The following is a 23,676-nucleotide window of genomic DNA, read 5'->3' as shown; positions in this document are numbered from 1 at the left end:
GTTTGGGTTTGGGTATCTCAGGAACTCATAGAAGAACATTATTATTATCCTTGCTTACTGAGCTCTTTCCAGCTTATAGATTGAAAGGTAAATAAATCAAGATGTGCCATATTGTTACAGCATGTTTGGTAAGTTATGCTTAAATGGATCTTAATATTTTTAAGATGTTTAGTCATTTCTTTTATAACTAAAAGAATAATAATGTATATGTAGTACCAGAAAACCAGTTATTTTACTAAGTCAATGAAGGAGCCATTTCATGTCATGAAAATCAGCACAACATCTTGCTCACACAGGCAAGTGTCCAGATGGATTAAGTTTGGCCCTGGGAAATTTAGGTACACATCACCAGAGTGACTAGAATTATCATGCTTCAACTGTGCCAGACTATTAATTCTTCTTAATTTGGCATGTTTATTAGTTCTATTCTAAGTCTTTCTTAAATTTTTATCTTAGAAGATAAAAGGGAAGAAAACTCTTTAAAGAACAAAAGCATAGGCTTCATTTGGTATCCATATGTCAATGGTCCTTTAGGACAATATATTTCAGCTAGCTTTTTGAAACAACCATCATCCAAAAGATTAACTTGGGTTAGACATTAGATAAATAATAGACCTGAAGATCCGAGAATGACATTTTCTCAAGCTTGAAACAATTAGAGCAACAGGAAATGAATACCCCCTTTATAATTACCTAGAGAATAATTGATCTAATTAAATCCTTCATATTAAGCACTCACATTGCCTTTTTATGGTGAAAGCCTAAATTCTAATAGTTTCTTCATGCATCATTGACATAGGACCAAACCAAAACCTAGGAGAACTGCTGAATTTTACAAATCTCCAACTCTGTTAATTAACTGACCAAGGAGGTTTTACATAAAGAATACTTAAGAATGTGTCTCACTTCTCCTAAGTAGCATTTCAAAGGCTGGAAGTAATTACATGTCTCAAGGATCCACCCAGAAGGCTTCAGGAATTACATTTCTTATCATAAATGGGCCTCCAAAATACACTGATGACAGAAGAATTGTAACATGGTATTTTGTGATTTGTATCAAACAGTCTATTTGAACAGAGTTTTGAATTTAGACAGAATTGCTGAAGTTCTCTAACAGTTATTAGGAATCCCACTACCACTTATGTATGATGTATTACAGACACTGAGCATATCCCCATAACTGCAAAGCAGTGAAGTTGAATAACTCGCAGCAGCTCATACAAAAAGTAGAAGAGAAAGGATACAAATGTAAATCTGTTTAATTTTAAAGTCCATGCTCAGAAATACTCTGTTATACAGTTCAACCTTTTATTTAAAAATTATTTTTAAATAATTTATGAAGAGGATTCGAGGTAGCTCCTAATAAAGAAATAAATATAATTCAGATAGTAAAACAATAGTATAAGAGATGTAAACAAGGAAGGGAGATCATTATACCAAAGGTCCCAATTAAAATACAATTTCTTAGACAACCCTCAGAGGAAAAAGGAAACATACATTATATATTTTTCTCTCTCTGATAAAAGGAAACAGAGTAGTAATGTGGGAGTTACCAGGTTCCCTGCTACTAAGTTTTTAGGAAATGTCATTGTGTCCATGGTTAGAGATGGGTCATTGAACACAATTTCTTCCATGCACAGATCTGTAAAAGATGTACAAATATTCCTTGTGTGACTACTACTAAGATCAGTCTTCAAAAAATGTTGAGAATATAATGTTAAATCACCATCCTATGAAAGAAATTTTATGATACATAACTTTTTAGTGATCTAGTATAAGTATAAATCTTGGAGTATACAGAAGTGATTGTTTAAAATGTCCCTTAAATGGAACTTTCACACTAACTTTGAAATATTAACTGTTATAAGAATTGTCATCCTGCCATAAACAAATGGAAAGCCATACAAAATATGGGAAATGACTCTTTTCATCCAGTGGACATCAAACAGTGTAGAGTTATGATCTCATGCAAAAGAAGTGAGCCCTACAATTACCCCAACTTACTGGCTGAAGGGTGTAGTATAAAGAGAGGAATCCAACTAGAGCCCAGTCATGCTAATTGTACTGGAAGTCCTAGCCAGTGCTGTAAGTTGAAAAACATAAAAAAGAAAATGGCATATAAAGATTGGAAAGGAATAAATTCAATTGTCTTTATTCACAGATGACATGTTTACCCATGTATAAAATCCTAAGGAATCTACTAGAAAGTTACTGAAGTTAACCAGTAAATTCAGCAAATTCACAGTTTACAAAGTCAGTATTTAAAAAAAAAAAACTATTTCTATAACTTACAATGAACAGTTGGTATTGAAATTTTAAAATATAATTACAGTAGCACCAAAAATCATGAAACATTTAGAGATAAATTTATCAAAATATGATCAAGCTCATACACTAAAAACTACAAAATGTTTCTGAGAGAAACTGAAGAAGGCCCAAGTACATGGAAAGAGATACAGTGTTCATGGACTAAAAGACTTAATGTCAGTATCAGTTTTGCCCAAATTGATCTCTAGATTCAATGTAATTCTAATAAAAATCTGATCAGTTCTCTTATTTTAGTAGAAGCTGACAAGTCAATTCTTAAATTTATATGAAAAGGCAAAGCATCTAGAACCATTGAACAATTTTGAAAAAGAAGAGAATTTTGGAGGACTTATAGTAACTTACAGCAATTTTGCAAGACTTCCTCTAAAGCTAGTTATGAAGATGATGTGATATTGATATAAGGAAGGCACAGAGATCAATGGAACTGATTACAAATACCAGAAATAGGTCCATATGTATATGGTCATTTGACTTTTTTTTTAAGATTTTATTTATTCATGAGAGACACACAGAGAGAGGCAGAGACATAGGCAGAGGTAGAAGCAGTCTCCCTGAGAGAAGCCTGATGAAGGACTCAATCCCATGACCCCAGGATCATGACTTGAGCCAAAGGCAGATGCTCAACCACTGAGCTACCCAGGCACCACTGGTCAATTGACTTTTTTCTGTGTGGGTATAAAGGTAATTCTGCAAAGGAAGTATAATCATCTCAACAAATAGTGCTGAAATAATTCAATATCAATATGGAAAAAAATGAATCTCAAACTCTACCTCATGGTATGTATAAAAATCAACTTGAAATAGACTATAGATCAAAATATTAAAGCTAGAACTAAACAACTTTCACAAGAAAACATAGGAGTAAAATTTTATGAGGTTTCAGTTGGTCAAGATTTTTTAGGTAGGACACAAAAAGAATGAATTAGAAAAGAAACAATTGATTAACTTCCTTTAGCAACTTTGTAGAACAACTCTGCTAGTAATGAAATCCTTTAGTTTATATTTATCTTAGAATATCTTAATTTCTCCTTTACTACTGAAGGGTAATTTTGCCAGAATTTTTGGTTGACAATTTTTTTTCTTTTAGTACTTTTTAAAATCACATCTTGGCCTTTCAGCTAAGATCAAATAAAGTACTTTTAATATGTCATCTATTATCTTCTGGCTTCCACGATTTCTGATGAACAATGAACTGTTAATGTTATAGAGGATCCTCTGTATGTGATGAGTCACTGCTGTCTTGTTGTTTTAAAAATTCTTTTTTTGTCATTTTAGAATTTTATTATAATATATGGGTATCTTTGAGTTTATCCTTCTTGGCATTTGTTTAGCTTCTTGGATGTGTAGATTTATATCTTTAATCAAATTTAGGAACTTTTCAACCACTATTTCTTCAAATATTTTTTTTGTCCCATTTTTTTCTTGCTTTTCCTTTTAGGACTCCCATGATGAATAACCTGATACAGGTGCTGTCATTTCTTCATTCTTTTTTCTTTCTGTTCCTCAGAAAGGACAATTTCATTTGCCTTAGCTTCATGTTCACTACTTTTTTTCTCTGTCTACCCAAATTTACTGTTGAGCCCCAGTAGTGAATTTTTCATTTAAGCCATGATACTTTTCAACCAAACAATTTCTATACGGTTCCTTTATAAAAATTCTCTCTGTATTGACATCCCCTATTTGTTCCTACATTGTTCTTCTGGTCTCTTTTAATACTTTGTTCATTGTTTTCTTTAGCTCACTGAACACATTTACTAGAGTTAATTTAACTTCTTTGATTAGTACTTCCAAAGTACAGGCCTCATCAGAGTTAGTTTCTGTCAAATTCTTTATTTCCTGTGAAAGAGCCTTATTTTCCTGTTTCTTTGTATGCTTTGACATTTTTGTTGTTGTTGAAAACCAGACATTTTGAGTATTGTAATGTATTATATAAGGTGGTTAATTCTGGAAATCAGATTCACCCTCTCCTCAGGATTGTTTTTTTGACATATTGAGGGCTTTAGTTGTCCATTTATATAGTGACAGTTCCCAACTATTTTATCAAAGTCTATAGTCCTTATGTGTGTGAAGCTTTTTTTCCATTATCTCTGTAGTCAGCCTGTGACCTAAGACAAATTTCCTTAAATGTGTGCATTACAATTTGTTAAGGGTGTGTATATCTCTTTAAATCTTCCAATGGCCACTACAGGGAAAACCAGTGCAGCTCAAGGGGACTGAAACAAAAGCAATTGCCTATTCCAGTCCCTAAGGGAACTGCCAGACTAATTAAAATGCACAACCCAAACTTTTTGGAGGATAAGTTCCTTAGTATCCATTTGGCAATAGCCAGCTACTCTAGGAATGTAGGCCACTAACCCCAATAGCCATGGAGGTTCTGAGGAATGAGGATGGTAGCTTGGTTCACACATGTCACTCTCTTACAAAGTTCAGCAGCCTCTCCCTTAAACAAGTGCTCACTTGGTTACTCTAAGTGTTTGATCAGGTCTTAGAGTTCAAATAGTTTATTCTGATCTTATTGTCTAGCTTAATGGTTGTTTCCATAGAGGGACTGACCTCTGGATTTTCCTACTTTACTCTTTTCAATGACATCACTATCTAAGTTTTAATTGTGAAAAATGTTTAGGTGTCCCTTTAATTGAGATAAAATACTATGTTACAAATTTAACATATAACTTGATAACCTTTAATTAAACCTAAAATACTCATAGAATTGGCTTTTTCTGTCATTATCATAAAAGAAACCAGATATGCAAGGCAGATGAATGATATAAACATTATTGGCTAATAGGCAAATATAATACTCTCTTACCAAGCATAAAACTCTCCTCTTACGATGGATCAGGTTAAACTTCAGCAATGATGGAAATATACAGGAAAACTGTCATAGTACAGTTTCTGTAGCATTAATAAACTGTTATCAGCTTCTCTTGTCTGAATTTAAATGGGCTGGGGTTATGACTTCTTAGCTCTTGACACCTTGGAGTTTGCTCAGTGTGTTTCTTAGCCTCTGTGTATCTATCATCATCTCTTTCATCTCCCTAACCAAATACACACACATTTCCTTTTGCATGTAAAACCTAAGTAACTTGGAAAATTGAACTGATTTTAATTTCTCTTCCTTGGTGCTCTTTTTTGTCATGGAATCTAAATAAGAATCTTTCATATTATATTATATAATATATATATATATATATATATAATTAAAAATTATTTATCCTAACATTTGTATAGTCTTACCTTGATTATAAGCCTTCTGTCCGGGAGTTAAATCAAGGCGTTTAGCTATGACTGTGTTAGAGAAATGTTGGAAAAGAAAACATGAATTACAAAAACATATTTTTTGTAATTCATTCATTTATTCAACAAATATTCATTCAGTATCTTCATATCAGGAGCTGTTCTTATGCACTGGGGATACAATTGTAGGCAAATAAAAGGGTTTTTTGCTTTCATAGAACATATTCAGTGGGCAAAATCATGATGATTTTAACAAAATCATCAATGCTATGAATATACCAGAAAAAAAAAAAGAAAGGGGCTCTATAGAAAAAAAATGTTAATCTAAGAGAATACATAACAAATGAAGATTTAAAATTCAGGAAAACCTTCCCTAAAGAAGGGACCATTGATCTAAGATCATAAGCATGATACAGTGTTAATTTCATAAAGAGGATGAGGTCCAAAGGAGGGCCAAAGAGAACTTTCAGAGATAGATTTGCCTGTGCAAAAGCCCTGTAATAGAAAGCAGGAAGGCAGGATTGGGAACTTGAAAGAAGACCCTGTGGCTTTAGGGAAGATAGCAAGAGGAAGAGAGTGAAGTGAGTTGGAAGAAGGACCAATCTATGAATGATACCATAGGATCATAAGGATTTCATTCTTTATTAAGAACAATGTGAGGAAGAGGAAGACATAGACATGGCTAACAAGCACATGAGAAAATGCTCCGCATCACTTGCCATCAGGGAAATACAAATCAAAACCACAATAAGATACCACCTCACACCAGTGAGAATGTGAAAATTAACAAGACAGGAAACCACAAATGTTGGAGAGGATGTGGAGAAAAGGGAACCCTCTTGCACTGTTGGTGGGAATGTGAACTGGAGCAGCCACTCTGGAAAACTGTCTGGAGGTTCCTCAAAGACTTAAAAATAGATCTTCCCTACGACCCAGCAATTACACTGCTGGGGATTTACCCCAAAGATACAGATGCAGGGAAACGCCAGGACACCTGCATCCCGATGTTTATAGCAGCAATGTCCACAATAGCCAAACTGTGGAAGGAGCCTCAGTGTCCATAGAAAGATGAATGGATAAAGAAGATGTGGTTTATGTATACAATGGAATATTACTCAGCCATTAAAAATGACAAATACCCACCATTTGTTTTGACATGGATGGCACTGGAGGGTATTATGCTGAGTGAAATAAGTCAATCGGAGAAGGACAAACATTATATGGTCTCATTCATCTGGGGAACATAAAAAATAGTGAAAGGGAATAAAGGGGAAAGGAGAAAAATGCATGGGAAATATCAGAAAGGGAGAGAGAACGTGAGAGACTCCTAACTCTGGGAAATGAACTAGGGGTGGTGGAAGGGGAGGTGGGCAGGGGGGTTGGGGTGACTTACGGGCACTGAGGGGGCACTTGATGGGATGAACACTGGGTGTTATTCTATATGTTGGCAAATTGAACACCAATAAAAAATAAATTTATATAAAAAAAAAAGAACAATGTGAGGCTAGTGGAAGATTTTAAGGAAGAATGAGTTGACATCCTAGAGAATAGCTGGCAATAAGCCACTTGAGAGGTGATATTCTAGTAGTCCAAACAAGTGTGGATAGTGTTGGATTAGAGTAATAGTGGTAGAAAGGGTGAGAACAGAAACATTTTGAGAGAGATTCAATATGATACAATTGATAGGACTTGGTAATATAGTTGACATAGAAAGTGAAGGAAAAGTCCAAATCCAGGATAACTTATGTTTTCTGCCTTAAACAAATAGACTGATGAGAGAATCATGAGATAAGAAATACTAAAAAATGACCAGGAGAGTATATGGCAAGATCTAAAGATCTAAATTGGATAAGCTGAATTTAAGGTATGTATGAGATACCCAAGAAAAGTCAGTGGGCAGTGGATATTAAGACCTGTACTTAAAGGGGAGGTCTTACCCGAAGATGTCATCTGGGCATCCACAGTAATTGAACTATAGTTCTAGCTGAGATTCCTTAGGGAAAGAATAGCAGTACAAGAAAAAATGCGGTATGGAGAGCAAGTCCAGCACTCCACTTTGACGGAGATGATTATGAATAAAGGACACAGAAGAGTTGGCTAGAAAATATAAGATAGAAATAGGGGATGCCTGGGTGGCTCAGCAGTTGAGCATCTGCCTTCAGCTCAGGCTGTGATCCCAGAGACCCAGGATCGAGTCCTGCATTGGGCTCCCTGCATGGAGCCTGTTTCTCCCTCTGCCTGGGTCTCTGAGTCTCTCATGAATAAATAAATAAAATCTTTTTTAAAAAGTTCTAAATAGAAGTATATAAGAGAATATTAGGAGAACTAAGAAAATAAATTATTTTAAAAGGAGGGTGTGGTCATCAGTGTCAGGTCACTGATTGAATTCCAAGATTACCCATTGAATTTGGCAACTCAGAGGATGTTCGTGATCTTCACAGAAGGCACAAAAGGTATTTTGGTGGACTGTTGAGGACGTAAATTAGACTGTAATAGTTTTCAAAGGAGTGAAGAATGAACAATGTCGGTAGGTAAGTCTTCAAGAAATTGAGCTGTGAATGGGGAGAGAAGAAATGGGTTAGAAACCTACATGGATATCTGAGGTTCAAGAATTTATTTTACTTAGGAGAAACTTCAACAAGTATAAATGTGCATAGAAACGATCCATATTCATGGTGAACGTGAATACATTGATTCAGATGCCAAAATTATCAACAAATGAAAGAGACACAGGGGCTTCTGGATGACATGAACCAAGAGAAGGATAGAGTGATGGAGGGGAATGGCATGGGTTTCAAAGAAAAAGACTTTGAAAGTGAGTAAGGGAATACAAGTTGAATACTGATTCCATCTCGAACTACATGGTATGGAATGTGAGTGGTAAAAGAATAAATAGCATCACTTTGAATAGCTACAAGAAATGCCTTGTCCTCAGGGAAGAGGTTAGGATATAAGAGCTACTGTCTATTAGACTGTGAGATCCAGGATCTCGCATGGTGAGAACCTTAAGATCAAGGATTATGTCTATATTGACAAGATAGTTTAGAGTTATGCCTCTCAACCTTTAGTGTAACATCGGAGTCACCTAGGAGGTTTGTTAAGACACAGACACCTGTGTCTTATCCTTGGGTTATCTAATTTTAAAAATCTTGGGTAAGCCCAAAGATGAGCATTCCTAATAAGTTCCTATATCTGTTGATGATGCCAGTCTGCATACTACACTTTAAAAACCACTGAGATAATCTATGTTGTGATAAGAAACAAACCCTAAAATCCCAACAGGTTAATAAAGCAAAAGTTTGTTTTCACTTATTCAAAACCTAACCTGATTGGGTAGCTCTCTAGAGCATTCTTTTCTAAGCAGAAATCCAGGAATCCAGGTTGTTTCTACTTGGAGTAATGCCATCTGGAACCTGTGGCCTCCAAAGTCATATAGCAAGGGAAAAGAGACTGAGACAGTCATGTAGTATGTATTCAGGGGTCAGATCTGGAGATGGTTTGCATCCTCTCTACTCAGATCTCATTGGTCAGAGCTTAGTCACATAGTCTAAAAATAATAGTAAGAGGGTCAGGGAAATGTAAAGGAAAGCATGTGTATTTCGTGAGCATTTTTTTAAAATTTTTATTTATTTATGATAGTCACACAGAGAGAGAGAGAGAGGCAGAGACACAGGCAGAGGGAGAAGCAGGCTCCATGCACCGGGAGCCCGACGTGGGACTCGATCCCGGGTCTCCAGGATCGCGCCCTGGGCCAAAGGCAGGCGCTAAACCGCTGCGCCACCCAGGGATCCCTCGTGAGCATTAACAGCCTCTGTCAGAGCATCTTTTGTGTCTAACCTCAACAAAGGGAACAATGCCAGTCAAAATAAGGAGCTCAATATATATTGGCTAGCTCAATAAATTGAATAGAATTTAATAGCTATTGACTGAAATCTGGGTTTTAGTTTTCCTTTAGCAAGGCAAAGCATCCCTTGCAACTAGCTGCTGTTATTCACATATATCCTTCAACACACACACACACACACACACACACACACACACACATCGCTGCCTTCTCTGAGTGACCTTCTCTGACCTTGCGAGATTCAACTTTACATTGTTACCCTTGGGACATCCATAGATTGAATTGATATGAGCATGCTGAAATGGAAAAGAAAATTATACTGATGAAAAAACAAGACTGTATCATGTTCACTCCTGTCTGCCAGGAATTCAGAGATTTGAGGTAAAGTATTTAGTTCAACATAGGGCCTCATTTTTGAGAAGGCTGTGCCCTTGGGATGTTCCACTTCCTGTATTACCTTCAAGGCCTTTATTGTATTCGAGGTCTGGTGATGGCTGAGTGACAGGAATGCTGACAGTTCTATTAGCTGTAGAAGCAGGACAGGTCAATCAAGACTTCTCACATCTCTAGGTAACAAGTGGAGTTTCCGAAGGCAACCCAGATTCCAGCAGGATGAGCTGCAGAGCCTTGTTACAAGATGAAAAGGGCTCTTGAGGGCTGCTGTTACCTCTAAAATCCTTGGCCACCACTTAAAATGGAAAGCATTAGTCCTGCTTCAAACTTGCTTCCTGCCCGCCTTTGGTAGCACCTAGTAAAAGAGTACAGAAATACAAACAGAGGGAGAGAGCGATTTTCTGGACTCTGAGGTGTCAGGAGAACATGCTTCCTCTTTGACCACTCATGGTCTCTCAGTAAGGAAAAGAGCCTGTGATGGGTACTTGAGAGAAGCATATCTTTTGGTTTTAACCTATGAAGATAAAAGAGGTCTTGTTTTAATAATTTATATCTTATTCTTCTCTCCCTTTGAGGCACAAGTTTCATGATGCTAAAGAACTTTACTTTGTTTAATAAACACATTCATTCAGGGGAAAATGAGAAAATCTTATGAAAACTGTCATGAGGGAAATTCCAATGAGTAGTAAAGAATGTATTATTCAGTGTCTCCATATAATTGGTGTAATGGGGTGTTTCCACTTAAAAAGTAGTTAGATTGGCATCTTATTGGATTTGTATTTTTTATAGCATTTCATAGATATAAAATAAATTAGAACATGGAGTATCCAGCTGCTCTTTGAATCTTTACACAGTACAAATCTTATTTATTTTCAAGTTCTCATGATAGTGACCAAAGGAACAAGTCAGATTTTTTTTTAAAGATTTTATTTATTTATTCATGAGAGACACACAGAGAGAGGCAGAGACATAGGCAGAAGGAGAAGCAGACTCCATGCAGGAAGCCCGATGTGGGACTCGATCCCAGGACTCTGGGATCACGCCCTGAGCCACCCAGAGATGCTCAACTGCTGAGCCACCCAGGCATCTCACAAGTCATATTTTTAAATCCTGACTGTCATGAGATGACTTAAAAAAGAAAGCTGAGATACTTTTAGCAACTGTCACTGAGTTCACTTTTCAGGTAAAAAAAAACATACACTAAGGTTTGTACAAATGTGACCTGCATTCAGACCCCTACACATCTCAGGAAATGATTGGCTGAATGATATCAGATTTGTAAAATGTCAGGTGGTCCAAAAGCTACTCTGCAGGGAGGAGTTGTTGTTTCAGGAAGGAAAGTCTTGGTTTTTTTACATTCTGCTATAGAGGTCTGGGAACCAGAGCTGTCCAAAGCCTCCAGCAACACATAACACTCCACAGGTCAGTGTTTATTAGGGTGCTATTGCCATTTAAAAAGACAAAAATGGCATCACTCTGCAATAAATTTTGCACTCAATCGATACATATTTGTTTGGACCTATTATGACCAGTGAAAATAATTCTATATATTTCTACACAATTTTTATTAAGTACATAGAAAACTAAAATCATGAACCTAGGATCAGGGTTCATGTGTTAAAATGTGGACAGTGAGCACAATTCAAAGAGGTAAGTATATGTTAAACTACATTGTAACTTGTTCAGGGACTGTGTGATATAATGAAAAGGAGTTTTATGAAATTTTTCAAAGATATTTATTTATTTATTTATTTATTTATTTATTTATTTATTTATGAGAGAGAGCATGCACAAGTTGGGGGAGGGTACAGAGAGAGAGTGAGAGAGAATCTCAAGCAGACTGGCACCAAGCAGGGAGCTGGACATGGGGCTCCATCCCACAACCCTGAGATCATGACCTGAGCCAAAATCAAGAGTCAGATGTTCAACTGACTGAGCCACTGAGGCGTCCTAGTTTTTATTAATTTTTTAATTTGCAAAACAGGTTTTTCCATTTCAAACTTATTTTCAATCTGTGGGATTATAGGAAAGTTACTTAAGGTTCAGTGAGCCTCAATTTCCCACCCATAAAAGAGACATAATATTTTTGCCTTGTAGAGTTGCCATGATAATTAAATGAGGGCTACATGAAAGCCAAGTTTGTAGTAAATGCTCAATGAATGGTAGCCGTAACCGAACTATAATTGTTATTATTCAGCATTCTATGAATAGGTGATTGTACAAAATATTGTTTATCAAAAGGAATTTGATTTCTAAATAAAAAGTGTCACGGATTGAATGTTTGTGCTTCCCCAAAATTCATGTTAAAACTTAATCTCCAGTGAGGTAGTAATTTGGAAAATATAGATCATAGGAGTGAAGTCCTAATGAATAGGACTAGTGCACATGTATATCAAGCCCTCTTATATGTAAATGAGATGCCAGAGAACTCCCTCACCCCTTCCATCATATGAAGGCACAGTGAAAGATAGCATCCATGAATGAAGAAATGGGTCTTCACTGCACATGGACTCTGCCAATTCTTTGAACCTGGCCTTTTCAGCCTCCAGAACCATGATAAATAAATTGTTTATGAGCCAGCCTACGGGATTATGCTATAGCAGCCTAAATAGATATAGACAAAAAGCTTTCTTTGAAAAAAAATTTTAAAAAGATCTTACTGCACAATCATATTTTTGTATAACTACTAACATGAAATAAATATACATTAGCTTGTAAATGCCCGTTAACCTAAGGAGTTGGTTTATATTTCAAAATAAATGAGGATGAAAAATAAGAGGAAATGAATTCTGACTTCCTATTTGATTATCCTCTCTCTTGTAAATTTGGATTTTTAAAATGTCCATTGACATTTATATTAAATTGTTTATTTGTCACAGAGTATATTTTGAACATTCTTTAGACTTGTCCCTAGACAATTTAAAAGAACTGGGCTAATAGTGGTTATCAACTACATCATACACGTTGAAGTTTATCAAACACCTTACGAGAGAAAGATGATTCCTGAGTCAAAGCCCAAAGAAGTGCAAAAGCGGGAAGTTATTTAAAAATCTGTTCATTTTAATTAGTTCCTATAACATCATTTATCATAAACTGTGAGAGACTTGTTCATAAATATTAGAATTTGAAAGTCACATTTATAGATGATATACGTGCTAGGCCTTCTCTACCTGTCCAATTGTCTAGAAAGAGGTCGTTTTTCACATGGACTAGACACACATTTTTATGGTTCTAAAAAAATTCATTTCTCGGAGGTTGTGGTCACAGTTCCCAAAAGAAAAACTTCAAAGGATATATATTCTAAATAAATTAGTATGTCTTTTTACCAATATGAAGCTCCTGGTTTCATTTTCCACACTGTTTGACAGATTTAAATGTCGGAAATCAGTAACAAAGCTTAAAATTCCATGCCATCTCTGAAAAGAGTGTAAATTAAAAGGCTGTCAAGCTATTTAGTTTAAAAAAATGAAGGCAGACTTCCTGGCAGTCACATTTTTCCACCACTGATGATTCTGACCATATCCAGAGAGGATATGAACTAACAAACCCGGAATAGGCAAAAAGGAAGGACAAAAGGAAGTGAGAAGCAAAATGAAGGAAAGAAAAATAGAAAAAGAACAGTTTTTAAACAAAGAATAGAAATAATCAAGCTATTTTTCCAATTGCAAGTACAAAGAGAATACATAGAGAATTCAAGAAAATTGAAAATAATTCCTCAGTAAGATAAAGTAAACCAACTAAAAGAAGCACCCCTTCAGAATCGAGAGGGTTTTTTGTTTTTGTTTTGTTTTGTTTTAAAGATTTTATTTATTCATGAGAGACACAGAGAGAGAGAGAGAGAGGTAGAGGGAGAAGCAGGCTCCCTGCAGGATGCCCAATGCAGGACTCAATCCTGGGACTCCAGTCATGCCCTGGGACAAAGGCAGGCGCTAAAACACTGAGCCACCCAGGCATCCCAAGAGTTTTTAACTTATATGCAATTGTGCTTGTGTGGAAAGAGGTACCTTAGGCCAGTGTTTTCAAATTGCATTCTATGTACAGATTACCGTTCATATTATAGTTTTAGGAGTGACTATACAAGCCCGCCAGACATTTGGCTTTCCTATCAGATCCAAGCAGTGGACTCTGATGGGTGACATCTCTGATAAATTGATTTGAGGGATGAAAGCAGGATTTCAGACTAATTAGATTTCTTATCTAATTTGTCCTGGTTGAAATAAATGAGATTCATTTCTTTCACAGAAATAAATTCTAGAACTAGGGGTCATCTATGCTAATTTCTATACAGATATATGATCATGTTCTTTATACACATTAATATATCTGCATATTCTCCTATAAAATACTAAAATAAATCACACAAAAGATTAGTGTTAATCTGTTTAGATCACAAGTGGTTATAGAAGACAAGGAGGAATAGAAAATGGTATTTAATCGACACAATAGGATACTATTGAAACAGATAGATTTAGACATACTGTGGTAAAAAATATATCTAAATACCATTTCTCACTTAAAAAGGCCCCTCCTTAAAATGGTTAATTTCAAGGCTGGAACAAGGAAAACATAAGATGAGCCTAGAACATCTTGTGCCAGAAAATGCTCACAGAATGAACGAGACATTCCCAAAGAATCAAGAAATCAAAATCATCTTGAAGGTGCTCCCACTGGGCAAATTTGAGACAATTAGATCATCAGAATAAATACAATACAAATGACCAACACACATTTGAAGTTGTGTGTGTGTCCATTTACACACGGATCTTTTTCCAATAATATAGTATGGTAATACAAATGTATTTTCTCTTCCCTATGATTTTCTTAATAACATTTTATTTTCTCTAGCTTACTTTATTTTAAGAAGACAGATAAAACATATACAAAATAGTGTTAACTGACTATTTGTTATTAGTGAGGCTTCTAGTTAACAGTAGGCTATTAGTAGCTCAGTTTTGGGGGAGTCAAAAGTTGTATATGGATTTTTGACTGCATGGGGCTTGGCATCTCTAACCTCTCTGTTGTTCAAGAATCAGTTGTATATCCATAATTTTGTGGAAGAACTGTGATAGAGTGATCAGTTAAAAAAAACTTCCATCAGGAGGTATATTATATTATTATAGCTGTTGAAGCAAGAATGAAATTGAAATCTAGCTTAAATTGGAAACTAGAACAATGTACAATTTAGGGGCTATTAATGACAATGTTATTCTTGTATTTTTTAAATAGGTGATGATGTGTCTCAAATACTGTAACATTTTGATTCCATACTAGAGGTTAATCCATACATTTAGAACTAATGTAAACAGGGGCGCCTGGGTGGCTCAGTCACTTAAGCATCTGCCTTTGGCTCAGGTCATGATCCCAGGGTCCTGAGATGGAGCCCTGCATTGGACTCCCAGTGCTGTGGGAAGTTGGCTTCTTCCTTGCCCTCTGCCCCTGCTTGCTTGCTGGCACTCTCAAATAAATAAAATCCTGAGCCTGGGTCGATAGTTGGTTAAGCACCTGACTCTTGATCTTAGGGTTGTAAATGGACCCTGTGTTGGGCTTTGTGCTGGATGTGGAGTCTACTTAAGATTCTCTGCCTCCCTGTTCGCCTCACTACCCTTTTCTCCCTCCCTCTCTAAAATAAAGACATAAATAAAGTTTTCAAAAGAATGTATAACTATCTGAAAGAGTGCATAACTTCCAGTTTGATTTTAAAATAAAATTGTTTACATTAGTTTTATTTTTTTAAAAAATGCACTCTTTCAGATAGCATAACTTCCAGTTTGATTTTAAAATAAAATTGTTTACAGGGCAGCCCCGGTGGCTCAGTGGTTTAGCGCAGCCTTCAGCCTGGGCATGATCCTGGAGACCCAGGATTAAGTCCCACATCAGGCTCCCTGCATGGAGCCTGCTCCTCCCTCAGCCTGTGTCTCTGCCTCTCTCTCTCTCTCTGTGTCTCTCATGAATAAATAAGATATTTTAAAAAAAATAAATAAAATTGTTTACATTAGTTTTACTTTTTTATTTTTAAAAGATTTTATTTATATAGTCCCAATAGTTTATTTTTGCTTTCACTTCCCTTGCCAAAGGAGACATATCTAGAAAAAATGGGATTACCATCTATGTTTTCTTCAAGCAGTTTTATGGTTTCACATCTCACATCTAGATCTTTAGTCTATTTTGAGTTTATTTTTGTGGATGGTGTAAGAAAGTGGTCGAGTTTCATTCTTTTGCATGTAGTTGTCAAGTTTTTCCAACATAATTTGTTGAAGAGACTTTTTCCCATTGCATATTCTTACCTCTTTTGTTATGAATTAATTGACCATTTAATTGTGGGTTTATTTCTAGGCTCTCTATTTTGTTCCATTGATCTATGTGTCTATTTTTGTGCCACTACAATACTGTTTTGATTACTACAGCTTTGTAGTGTATCTTGAGATTAGGATTGTGATATTCCAAGTTTTTCTTCTTTTTCAAGGTTGCTTTGGCTATTTAGGGACTTCTGTGGTCCCATATAAATTTCAGGATTATTTGTTCTAGTTATGTAAAATTGTTGATGGTACTTCTATAAGATTGCATTAAATCTGTAGATTGTTTCAGGTAATATGGACATATTAACAATATTGTTTTTTCCAATCCATGAAGATGGAGTATCTTTCCACTTATTTGTGTCATTTTCAATTCTTTTATCAACATTTTATAGTTTTCAGAGTACAGATCTTTTACTTCCTTGATTAAGTTTATTCCTAGGTATTTTATTCTTTTTGGCATGATCATAAGTGGGATTGTTTTCTTCAATTCTCTTTATGTTATTTCATTATTAGTGTGTAGAAATGCAACAGAGTTCTGCATATTCATTTTGCATCCTGTGACTTTACTGAATTTATTTATCACTGCTAGTAGTTTTTTGGTGGAGTCTTTAGGATTTTTAATATATAATATCACATCTTCTGCAAATAGTAAAAGTTTTACTTCTTCCTTACCAATATGGATGCCTTTTTTTCTTGTCTGTTTGCTATGGCTAGGACTTCCAGTACTCTGCTGAATAAAAGTGGTGAGAGTGGATATCCTTGTCTTGTTCCAGATCTTAGAGGAAGAGCTCTCAGTGTTTCACCATTGAGTTTGATGTTACCCGTAGGAGTTTTTCATATATGGCCTTTATTTGGTTGAAATATGTTCCCTCTAAACCTAGTTTGTTGAGAATTTTTATCATGAATGGATGTTGTACTTTGCCAAATGTTTTTTTCTTGGAAATGATGGTATGGTTTTTATCATTTCTCTTGATGTGATGATTTGTGACCTTGATTACTTTGCAAACCACCCTTTCATCCCAGGAATATATCCCACATGATCATGGTGAATAATTTTTTAATGTATTATTGGATTTGGTTTGCCAATATTTTGTTGAAGAATTTTGCTTCTATATTCATCAAAGATATTGCTTGCAGTTTCCCTTTTTCTGTATTTCTTTCTCTGGTTTTGGTATCAAGGTAAGGCTAGTCTCATAGAATGAATTTGGAAGGTTTTCTTTCTCTTTTATTTTTTGGGATAGGTATTAACTCTTCTTTAAATGTTTGGTAGAACTCACCTGTGAAGCCATCTGGTCCTGAACTTTCATTTGTTGAAAGTTTTTTGATTACTGATTCAGTTTCATTGTTAGTAACTGGTCTGTTAAATTTCTTTTTACTTCTTCCTGATTCAGTTGTAGGGAGTAATATGTTTCTAGGACTTTATCCATTTCTTTTGGGTTGTCCAATGTGATGGCATATAATTTTTCATAATATTCTCTCCTAATCCTTTGTGTTTCTGTGGTGTTGGTTGTATTCCTCTTCTCTTGTTTCTGATTTTATTTATTTGAGTCTTCTCTCTGTCTCCCTCTCTTTTAATGACTGGCTGTTTTTTGTTGATCTTTTCAAAGAACCAGCTTCTGATTTCATTGATCTGTTCTATTAGTTTCTCTGGTCTCTTTTTCATTTATTTCTGCTCAATTTTTATTATTTCTTGCCCTCTTCTGACTTTGGATATACCCAGATATTTTAAATAGAGCCTTGTCGCTTGCACATTTTGGTCATTCCATCTTCTATTTCTTTAACTATATGATAACATGTCATTTTATGTTCCACATCTTATGGAACTATATTTTTTTATTCCTATGTTCACAGTCTTTTAGGGTCTATGTCTGTTGTAGGTTACCTATTCTAACTCTCACCAATGTCATTTATTTAATTCATGTGCATGTTTGGTAATCTTTGATTGCGGGCTTATGTTTGATTCATCTTAATCAAGGGAAAACCTGAGAGCCTAAAATAAGAACACTTTTAGCAAGGAAGAAGCCATGAACCAGGATAAGCCACCAACCAATGACCACTTCAGCCACGCACAAGGTTCCTACTCTTAATCTGGTACACTAATAGTTAGCAATTTCTCAGCCCCACCTTGTCACCAGGCCAGGACAGTTTCATGGCCACAGTGACAATCTGGTTTCTGACTTTGAAGAAATCCCTCCTTTCATATGTGTTTGTTGTTTGCTGACTCCTCACAACTTTTCCTTCTCCCCCACTTTGGGCTTTTTTGAGATTTGCCTTAATTCTTCAAACCCAATACCAAAAATTAGGTCTCATGAAGTTTTCAGATTTTTCTGCAATAAGAAGACCCTTCCCTCAAAACACACACACATAAATATTCCATTCATTATATTCCAAGAGCTATAAGCTATGAAAATAATTTCTACCAACAAGTCTCCCTCACAATTAGCTGCGTATGACCCTCAACCCAATATATAGTTATTTCTCTAGGTCCTGAACATAATGCTTGAGTTTATTTCAGTAGCTGAAAAAATACTCACATTAGATTTCCAACTCATAGAGTAAGAGCTATAGAAAAACAGGTTCATGTGCAGCCCTGTGTATCTCTTTTTGTACAGATTAGTAAGTCAAGAGCAATGCTACACCCGTAGGAGAACAACAGAGATTATTGCTACCAATGAGAAGGGGAAATGCAGGGTAAATCCAACATGCCCAATTTAATTCTCCAGTTTAGGGGATCCCTGGGTGGCACAGCGGTTTGGTGCCTGCCTTTGGCCCAGGGTGTGATCCTGGAAACCCAGGATCGAATCCCATGTCGGGCTCCTGGTGCATGGAGCCTGCTTCTCCCTCTGCCTATGTCTCTGCCTCTCTCTCTCTCTGTGTGTGACTATCATAAAAAAAAAAAGACTTGGTTTAAAAAAAAATAATAATAATTCTCCAGTTTAGTTAATGTAAAATATAATTGATTCTCACAAAGTAATAATGAATTTTCATAACTTGAGTTAGTTGATGATGCCAACAAAAGCTGCTACAAATAGCTTTGCCCTTTGATCCCCATGACACCAATTCAATGATATGGCAAATTTTATATCTTGGGAAGGTTAAGATGAAGCATTACACCTGTGGCAAATCTCAGTAGAAGAGTCATAGCAAAGGCTCCGAAGAATACAGTGGTAAGCACATGCTCTTTGATGTGTAATTTATTCTTTTGGGAAACAACAGCTTGCTTGCCACTGAGTCCTGTTAACCACGGGACATTTGGTAATCAGAAACCTCAGTTGACCATAATAATTTTGGAGTTTTCAGATCTATCTAGCCCTAAAACTAACTGTAAGCAATGGACTCAACAATCAAGGAGAAGTTGATATATTAGATACCAACTTTAGGAAGGTCCTCAAGGCAAAAATTGAAAAGAAACATTGTCCACACATAGTAGGGTTATATCTCTCATGATGTCATGAGACAGCTCACTTCATGGGCTCACACTGCTTCATGAAAAGTTCCCTATGACTGAATGATGTGGAAGAGAACTCTGTGGCTGACAACAGAGAGAGGTAGATCACCATAATACTAGAGCCTACTTAAGGGTTTCCCTGAAGAGAAGTAAAGTGAAGAAGAGAAATCTTCCCAGAAGGCAGAATTTAAGTACATTTTTTGTCCATATTACTCAATAGAATGTCCTGATTGGTTAGACTGAATGTGTTTTCAAGCTCTGAGAAGCCTGAACCCTTCAATATAGTAGAATACCTAACTGGACCAGGAAGCCATCTTGTGGCAGATTGATAATGCTGAATCCTGCTACATCCCCTGGAACAAACATTTGTCCTGGATTTGGATATTCCTTCCATGTTGGACAGTCTTTTCAAGCAACACCAACCATAAATTTACTGCATGGTTTGTCATCTTCATGGAATGCCTCACTCTAGTCCTTCTGGTAAGAAAGTCGTTCTACTATAAAAAGAAAGAAATGCAATAAAAATTTACTGGTCATATCTGTTTCCCCATTACCCAGATGTAGTTGGAATTGCCTATTAAATATTCATTTACTGTGTCAAACTAATGCATAACATTTGGCTAGTGTGAAATGCTATCCTACAAGATACGATAAATGCTCTGAAAAGGATTCAATTTATGACTAGAAGACATGAGTACCAGCAACAAGAAGTGAGTGGGGTTGGCACCTGTTGTAATTATACCCACTGACTCTTTACAAAATATTTTCTCCCAATCTCCATGACTTTTTATTCTGCTGACTTAGAGTTTTCAATATCCAATGAGGAATCATCAAAAGATTTAACAATAATTTGACTACATTGGAGGTGGCAACTACCATCTGTCCATTTGGTCCTCTTGGGGACAATAAATGAAAGCAAAAAAAAAATGTGGTATTTGGTCCTGGCTCCTTAGGGGAAATTGACTGGAGCAAAATGGGAGCATAAAGAAGTCTGGCTAGAAGCTAGTTGATTCCAAGATGGTTCTATTAATCCAAGAGGTAAAGATTAAGAAGGGTCCTTCAATCTGTCCAGGCAGAGTGGACATTAAGAGCTCAGATTCCTCAGGAATGAAGGTTTAAATGAGAAACCAAACAACCTGAGGTGTTTGCTAAAGGCAATATCAAGGCTCATGACAGTTGCATACTTTTTTCTTGCTGTGTTACACATATATTCATATACCTACACAAATGCCCTTCTCTTTCCTTTTCTCTCAGATAGGTAATTTTGTTGTGTTATATTTGTATTGCATGATTGAGATGATAATCTGACTGAGATCCTAAACAAACTTTAATTTCCCCATTGGAGAATTTCTGATCATCCAAAAGATTGCACATTAGCATTTTTTTTAAATTTAAGTACAAGATTTGATTTTTATTTTTGTGTACATAACACAATACATAAGATAAAGTATATACTTGAATAAATGTTTATTGAATAGGTATATGGAAAGGAAGGATTAATGAATAGGTAGATGGATGAATAGAAGGCTAGATGAATGGATGATTCTGTGGTAATAGCAAATAAGAAATGTATGTGATTTTTTTCTTTTAAGGAGAATTCTAAACTCTGTTTCTTCCTTTTGGAGTTTGTATTGGGCATATATGTTAGAATATTATTATTTATGCCTATCTCTAGTTCATATTATCCATAATTTTATCTGAGTCACATTACAAATAGTTTTCTTCAGATCTACCTTCCAATTCACTATTTTACTATCAGCTCTAATATTCTAATATAATTGAATTTTTATTTAAATGGTTAGTTAAATTTCTAGAGATTTTATTTGTCTCTTTGATACTATCCATGTCATGTTCTTTTATACTTCTCCTTTTAATCATTTTAATACACCTTTTTAAAATCAAATAGATAAATGTAACATCTGAATTTCTTCAGGTTATGATCCTACTGTTTACTGTTTTTGCTGATTCTGGTTCAGGGTGAATGATTCCTTAAATATTTTTAAATTTTAGATTGTGAACTCATCTTCAGCATATCTATTTCTGTGGGAAACTTCTGTGGTCAAGTCAGGGTATTCAATTTTCACAAGTCACCATGGTTTCACTGACCTGTAACTCCTTTTCATGGTGATTCTCGGCTTGTGGATTTATGAACCATCAGAAGAGTATATATTTGAATCAAAAACCCATGAGATGACAATCCCATGATTATGAAATTGTCCAGGGGAATTTTGTTCCCTAGCAGCAAGGCTTAGTTTTAAAGCATCTATGTGGCCTTTTTGTGTGGGTGATATTTATTTTCTAGTCACTCTTATGGAACATGTGGCCCTTCAAGAGTCTTTAAACAGAGACCATCTTTATGCAGAGGTCTTAGTTCTAACTCCTGCTTCTCACAGGCCCCAAGGCTTGTCATCCATCCCTCCATGCTGTTATAATCTAAATATAATCTAAACATAATTTAAATCTGTAGGGTTATCATGACTCTTGGCACCCATGTTCCTATACACACACACACACACACACACACACACACACACACAGCAATAACAGTAGCTGCTACAGTGTCAGATATGGCTTTTTATGCACTTGCTCTCTAAAGATTATGTTTTGTGAACTCATCTATGCTTTTAAATGATAGGTTCAAAAATATTCATTCAAAATTTCTAGGTGTTTTGTCATGGGAAAACTTGCAGCTTACTTAGCATAAAATATTGTCTGGCAACAGAGTCTCAAGTAGTAAGAAACTGGAAAGGTCTCTGAGATGATGAATCTTAGGGGAGGATTTAATTTGCTGAGAAAGGTAAAGAGAAACATGAATGCAAGGAAGGAGAAAAAAGGCGCCCCAGGCTGGAGAGTAGCACTTGTAAAGAACCCATAACAGGAAAAGGTAGCAGTTGGCTTCCATGACTGAAGGGAAAATTGCTGACCCAGGCCAGAAAGACTATTAAATAAAAGACCACAGAAGGGGTGGAATGTGCTGGTATTTGTGTTTCCTGGGAAGTGATTGGAATTTTATATCAAAGATCTATGAGATCACTATAAAAAGAAGTAAACAGTACATGTGGCTTTAAGAATCAGCCTATCTTCCCAGTTACATGGGGAAAGAGACATAAGAAAAAATCCTGACAGCTTTTAAGTGAAAGCTCATTTGACCAAAGGAGATATAACAGAGCTAGCAGGCAATTGTCGAAGTCCAAAAGGAGACTGAACCCTCTGATACAATTTGACATTGAACAAGTGTTGACAGATTAGCATCCACAAGCATTTCTGACAAGATATAGTTCCCTCAGGCTGTGGACAAACCTAGAAGTGGGCACCTGACAGCCTGCAATACACATACCACTGTATATCACCTTGACCGCATTTTATGATTACAAATCAGTTTTCTTTGACGTGCCCCATTTTTCACTGCAGCATCTTCGTCTCAGTGCCTTTATCAGTTATAACTTCATCAGAGCATTTGAGTGCACCATTTACAAAATTGCTTTTTTGCTGAAAGTGAGCGAGTACAAAGCAGTGCAATTCTGCAGAACAAAAGAGAAGAAAGAAGTACTACCTAGAGACTCTAGCACAGATGGCCTTCATTTTTCTAACAAAACACTCCTGTGAGGTGTTTTGCCAATAAATATCTTTATGTTTTACAGAAAGGTGAAATTACCATTGAGTTGATCATGCATTCAGGTTTTCTCCATAGGTGAATTAGAGAAGAAAGTCAAAGGCCTGAAATGTAATGCATGCATGGTGAAGTGTTCAAGTATGCACATTATCCACATGCAAGCTTCTCTCTCAAGTCTGCTAGCTCATGTCATCATCACTTATTCCTATTCCAAATGAGAAATCAGCTCTCTTTACAGGCAGATCTATTTTATGCCCTTCCCTGTCTGTGTTCCCAGCCTTCCTTAATAGACTTCAAGGCCTACAGTAGAGAACTGGCAAATCCTTTAATTTCTAGAAACTATCTGCGCTGTCAGCTCAGTTTTGGCTTTCTCTTCTATTGACAAAATTTGCTTGTATTTATTCTCTCATTCCATGCATTCATGTAATGCGAATCATTACATGAATCATTACTGCAAGATCAGCTCCAATGGATTCATTCACAATTAGGACCCATAAACAATCTATAACACATGAAT

At 35.9% G+C, this 23,676-nt stretch overlaps 1 protein-coding gene across 2 annotated transcripts in view; it reads right to left on the bottom strand.

Moving 5' to 3' along the window:
- The window catches only part of UBE3D (ubiquitin protein ligase E3D), a 202,733-nt gene that overhangs the window by 6,265 nt on the left and 172,792 nt on the right, over positions 1-23,676 (bottom strand). Inside the window, exon 10 of one of the 2 annotated variants that reach the window (XM_077903242.1) lies at positions 10,110-10,157. The exons of the other annotated variant lie outside the window; for it this stretch is intronic. Within the exon in view, the coding sequence (XP_077759368.1) occupies positions 10,125-10,157 (33 nt within the window). The 3' untranslated portion in view covers positions 10,110-10,124. Of the gene's footprint in view, positions 1-10,109; positions 10,158-23,676 lie in introns of those variants that run through there. 2 annotated transcript variants of the gene reach the window in all.

Source organism: Canis aureus, chromosome 7 (assembly GCF_053574225.1).
Source record: "Canis aureus isolate CA01 chromosome 7, VMU_Caureus_v.1.0, whole genome shotgun sequence".
NCBI lineage: Eukaryota > Metazoa > Chordata > Mammalia > Carnivora > Canidae > Canis > Canis aureus.
This window is presented reverse-complemented; position numbering and strand designations above follow the sequence as displayed.